The sequence below is a fragment of the Octopus bimaculoides genome, chromosome 11 (genome assembly GCF_001194135.2).
Source record: "Octopus bimaculoides isolate UCB-OBI-ISO-001 chromosome 11, ASM119413v2, whole genome shotgun sequence".
NCBI lineage: Eukaryota > Metazoa > Mollusca > Cephalopoda > Octopoda > Octopodidae > Octopus > Octopus bimaculoides.
The window spans coordinates 65616945-65623203 of NC_068991.1; the positions used below are offsets into that span (position 1 = coordinate 65616945).

Here is a 6259-nt window from a genome sequence, read left to right on the forward strand (position 1 = left end):
GTATGTATATAAGTTTATAGGTGTGCGTACTTAATGGTATAAACCGTGTTTTAGAAGAGTAATTAGTGTCTAATTAGCGATAATTGTATAAACACGAGACACAAAAATCAGTGGAGAGGCAAGTGTCAATAATAATATTATAACAAAAGACAGTAACTAGATTCGCTCAACTGAAGAATGCGAAATATTGAATGTTTTTTTTTGTTATTTTCAACAATATTTTCCCCAATAAATAAATAAAATAAAATAACTTCACTGACGTAATTGTTGTTGTTGTTGTTTGTGGTTGATTCAATTATCCTTGGACTTTCTGCCGTTTAATAAAACTTTGTGGAAGTCAAACTTTTTTCAAGTGTCAAGTGAAAGTTTTTAATTGTATAAGTCGGATGGCTATAAGTCGAGGTTGAAGAAGACACGGGTGGTACTATTAATAATAATAACTAAAAAAAAAGCGACAATAATGGTGAGACTAAGACAAAATTTGTTGAGTACGACGACGATATTGATGCTGGTGATGACGACTATGATGCGATTTGGAAGATGTGGGAAAGAAATAGTTGACGGAACCGGGTTGTTGGGTCGGTCGGTTGGTTGGTTGGTCGGACGTTTTAAGAACAAATCCAAGAGACTATATGTCTATCTGGGCTTTTTTTTCTTCTTTCCTTTTTGTGTATTGTGTGCTGGGAGTTGGGGGAGAGATGATCCTCGTCGAGAAAACTAATAGTTTCCGAGTAAATTAAAATAACTGATTCATCCTGCTGATGGTCGACGGAAACGATATACAAAAAAAGTTCTTGTTAGTTCATTTTTTTTTTCCTCCCTCTCTCTCTCTCTATTTCTTTGTTGCCTATTTTGTTGTTCAGTTATTTCTTCCCATCCAAAGCTATGTCGGTCTGTCACACACATATACATTTATGTATCCACAGATTAATATACACACAGTTACATACATAGGTCAACAGATATATATACACATATATATACACACATCATTATCATATACAGAAACACACAAATATGGACCGGAAGTGAACGAAACCAATAGTTGTGTAGAACGTCATCACTAATGTCGACATTCTCAAATCTTTATATTGCTTTTTTTTTTTCTGCGTACGCAGAAAGTGTTGTCTCATCTCCATGGCAACACTACAACAACTTTGAAGTGACCAAACACAATTAGGGGATGTAATATCAAACACATGAACTTGTCAGAGTTTTTTTTTTGTTTAGCTTCATAATTATAATTCCTACCCTTAGCTAAACAACTTCGTATTTATATTTATCGTTTTAGATTTGTAAAATTAATCATCTATAATATAATAACAGATTGAGTTTTAGCAAAATGTCACAGGAACAGTTAAATGAGCCGGAGGAATTACAAGAAGTACAGGAAAAAGAGGCAGTAGTAGGAATAGAAGATGAAAAAGAAGAAGGAGAAGAAGAAAGAGAAGAAGAAGGAGAACAAGGAGAAGGAGAGGAAGAAGATGAAGGAGAGGATTTATTAATTTACAATGAAGACTTACCAGTATATTCTTTGGATGCTCGTCACAACCTGACCGAACCAATAAATGCAATGTTAAATATGAACCAGCCACCTTCGAGATCTTCTTCAAGAGGATCCAGAATTTTTGCTGAACAAACATTTCTGACAGCTAAAGAAGAACAAGACTTGCGCAATGCCAAAGCATTCCTTATGACTGCAAGTACAAAAACTGGAGAGAATTTGTAAGCTTTTTTTCTCTTTTGATTTCTTTTTTTTTTTTTGTTTCAAAAAAAAAAATTCTAAGTAGTTTCTTGCATAAGTACAAAACCATTTTCGGTCGCAGCGGTAGTTCACATCTCTTTTGGAAACAACTAACATTCTTAAAATTTGCATGCTTTAAGGTGCAAGTCAATGAAAAATAGTAACCAAATCTCCTACAAATTATTCCTTACTGTCTTAACAAAGTAAGGATAATAGTATTGGATAATGCAATGGTCATGGTTGGATTGACTTTGATCATGAATCTACTTGATGATTCTACATTGAGTGAAGTTCACTATTAGCTTTCGCTCTCTCTCATATATATATATATATATATATATAGAGAGAGAGAGAGAGAGAGATACATATATACATACACATCTATATACATATACACATCTATATATATATATATATATATAGTGGTTGGCGTTAGGAAGGGCATCCAGCTGTAGAAACTCTGCCAAATCAGACTGGAGCCTGGTGTTGCCATCCGGTTTCACCAGTCCTCAGTCAAATCGTCCAACCCATGCTAGCATGGAAAGCGGACGTTAAACGATGATGATGATGATGATGATGATAACGTCGTCTTGGCACCCGTGCCAACGTCGTCTCCTTCATTGGACACGAAACTCAGCTTGCGAAGACTTATTGGGGCAAGAGAAAGCGAAATCGGGATAGTACCTGTGTCCAGCGTCGCCTTTCTGGCACTTGTGCCCGTGACATGTGTAAGGATTTTCGAGCGAGATCGTTGCCAGTGCCCCTGGACTGGCTCTTGTCCAGGTGGCACATAAAATACACCATTTTGAGCGTGGCCGTTGCCAGTACCACCTGACTGGCCTTCGTGCGGGTGACATGTAAAAGCACGCACTACACTCTCTGAGTGGTTGGCGTTAGGAAGGGCATCCAGCTGTAGAAACTCTGCCAAATCAGATTGGAGCCTGGTGTAGCCATCCGGTTTCACCAGTCCTCAGTCAAATCGTCCAACCCATGCTAGCATGGAAAGCGGATGTTAAACGATGATGATGATGATGATAATATATATATATATATATATATATATATATACACACATCTATATACATATACACATCTATATACATATATATATATCTTTTACTTGTTTCAGCTCTAGGACTGAGATCATGCTGAGTCCAAAGAAGAATTTTAAGTTGAATGGATTAACCTCAATACTTATTTTTTTAAGCTTATTCTATCAGACTTTATTGCTGGACTGCTAAGTTACGGGGAAGTAAACACACTAACACCGATTGTCAAGTAATGGTGGAGGACAAACACAGACAGAAACACACACACACAAATACACACACACACACGAATACACACACACACACACATGTACACGCACACACATGCATGCACATGCACACACACACACATAAACATTCACACATGCACACACGCACATGCATGCACGCACACAGACACACACACACACACACACAACAGGCTTCTTTCAGTTTCCATCTACCAGATCCACTCACAAGGCTTTGGTCAACCCAACCCAAGGTAATAGTAGAAGACACTTTCCCCAGGTGCCACTCAGTGGAACAGAACCCGGGACCATGTGGTTGGTAAGCAAAGGACACATTGAATAAATTATTTTTCCAGATATCTTTAAAGTAATCAATGCCTACAACTGGAATGTCTTTGATTGCGGGTCTAATTGATCAGAGCTGTTCTGTGATTGGACATCACCAAGAAGAGCAACAATAATCTCTCTGTCTATTTCCTTTGAGTACTCAACGCAATTTTTGTTGAAAACACTGCAATTTCATTTTATCAAACTGTAGCTGTATTACTTTATTCGGCAGCCAAAACAGTTTTTTTAATTTTTACACTGTACTGCAGCCAACTTGTTTTCTACTGATGATGATGATAATTAAGGTGGTGGCGGTGATGATGATGATGGCAATGACAATGACGATATTGTTGTTTGATGATAATAAAAGGTATATACAAAGTTTGTGGAGGCACATGGCCTAGTGGTTAGAGCATCGGACTCGCGGTCGAGGGATTGCAGGTTTGAATCTCAGACTGGGCGATGTGTGTGTTTATGAGTGAAGCACCAAGCTTCAAGTGGTTCTGGCAGAAGGTAATGCCAAACTTCTGCTGACTCTTTCGCCTCAACTTTCTCTCACTCTTTCTTCCTGCATCTAGCAGCAGCTCACCTGTGACTGTCCAGGTGGGGAAACTATACACCATTGAAACCAGGAAACTGACCCCTATGAACTAGGCATGGTTCAAGAAGGAACAAACAATAATAACAACATGTACAAAGCTTATTATCCATGCAAAAAGACCCTCAAGAACAGTTCTGTCAAAATTGGTCCAATATAAACCTGTTAAATCAAAGATTTAAAAGGAGATCAGAAACATGAAAAGCAAGATGCAGATTTAATGCGCTTGTTATCTTGAGAAAGCATAAAACAAAAAGAATATTAAGGAATTGTACTCTCTTATAAATAAAGCTTATGGTGCTTGTTCAAATACCTGTGCTCTCATTAGAGCTAAGGATAGCAAAACCCTCATTTAAGCTTTAAATAAGGTCCTTCAGTAGAAGTAAGAATATTTTAGTGATCTACTAAGTTACTCATGAAGCATTGATTGGCCCTTTTTGGAACTCCTTTAGCAAACTCTCGAATAAAATACTTTTTTGATAACCAACTTACTTTTAACATAGTAAGAGTTGCTGTTGTGTAAACTTCAGAGAAAAAAAATTAAATGTCTAGCACGGCTGATGACATTCCTGTATAAGTGCTCAAATTAGAGGAAAATAGGATGATAATTTTTGTGCACAGTTTTATACATAATCTGTGGGAAAATAATGCAATTCCTCAAGATTGGAGTGATGTGTTATGGAAAGTGTTTTACAATAATTCTTGAGGTATTTGGGGCAAGTAGCATTACTTATACTGTTGTTGTTATTGTTTCCTACAAAATGTGATGTAATAAATGTTTAAATTAAGCAACAGCCACATTAATTAGGTATCACCATGAATTTTTGAAAATATTTAAATGTAATTTATACTGTGCTTTTTCTTGGAATGCACCCAAAAAGAAACATTTTGATACTGCATTTGTGAAATTTCAGATGAATATTTTAGGAAATATAACAATTTGAATGGTCAGCAAATTCGTTGAAATCTAGCCTAATTGACCTAAATGAATAATTAGCCATATTTGTGATGTCATATCTTTGAAACTGAGGTGATAATCATCTTCAAATTACGCATGTTAATGGTGGCCATGGTATAGCAGTTGATTAATATTGAGTATTTGTCGTTACAACCTTACTTTAAGAAAGGGTTTAATTTATATGTGCACAAGAACACAACAATGGTTTGAAATAGTGTTTTAATATCTCATCGCCAATAATGTTATGATGACATCAGGGTCTGCACAAGGGTGGAGAATAATATTACCCAAATAAATATCTGGATATGATTATCTACTGTAGAATAAACTTTTGTGGAATTAATATGTTCACACGGAATGTGCTCTGTTCTATGCCAAACATAGATACGATATTAAACTAATTCAGTAATCCAATAAGAACAATCATGCTGTCAACTGCCCACTGTCAAATGTCCACTGTCAACTGCCAACAGTTCTTTATTTTATTGAAATCCATTCATGTGAGGGTGGTCAGGATCCTTGCACACAACAAATAACAACAACCCAAATCTTTCTTAAATCATATCCTGCTGTTTTTAAAAAGGACAAATACATTGAGTAATGTACTTCTAAGTACATTTTAGCTTAAATCTCCCCCCCCCCACTCCCTCTTATATGATGGCAATAGTTGGAATGACTTTAATATCATAGCATTTCTCAATCAGAGATGGCTGGAGCTGAACAAGGAAAAAAAAAAAAAAAAAAAAAAGCAAAGCTACCAGTTTCATTATTTCTGAGCTAATTTTTACAGGTCCATTTTCTTTCAGATATGATCATTTATGCGATGTCCTCACTGAAATATTATCTGAAAGACATGTCGATGCCGTTGATACTTTTGAAGATATTAGCAAAAATATCAAGAAATATAGATTTCAACCAATAAAAGACACACTCCAAGATATGGCCGACCCATCACTTGAAATGGCTCTAGCCAAAATCGAAACTAAGCTACTTGTGGTATGGCTACCTAAACGTTTTCTTAGTCACTTTTTAATATTTTATTATACAAGCCTTCACATGTCTTTTATAGTTTCTTTTATTGTTTCCTTGTTTCAGTCATTGGACTGCAACTATGCTGGGATATTACCTTGAAACGTTTATTTGAACAAACTGACCCTGGTACTTACTTTTAAGTTTTATTCTGTTGATTTCTTTTGCTAAACTGATGAATTATTTGGGTGTAAACAAACTAACACTGGTTGTCAAGTGGTGGTAGACAACACACACATATGTATGTCCATACATACATACATACATACACACACACACACACACACACACACACACACACACACACACACACACATATATATATAT

The 6259-nt window shown here is 36.1% G+C and overlaps 1 protein-coding gene across 1 annotated transcript in view; it reads left to right on the forward strand.

Moving 5' to 3' along the window:
• The first annotated feature begins 1119 nt into the window (after positions 1–1119).
• Positions 1120–6259, forward strand: part of LOC106870966 (radial spoke head protein 6 homolog A) — a 24884-nt gene continuing 19744 nt past the window's right edge. The window contains exons 1-2 of the mRNA XM_014917213.2: positions 1120–1725; positions 5710–5899. Coding sequence (XP_014772699.1) covers positions 1343–1725; positions 5710–5899 — 573 coding nt within the window. The 5' untranslated portion in view covers positions 1120–1342. The remainder of the gene's footprint in view (positions 1726–5709; positions 5900–6259) is intronic.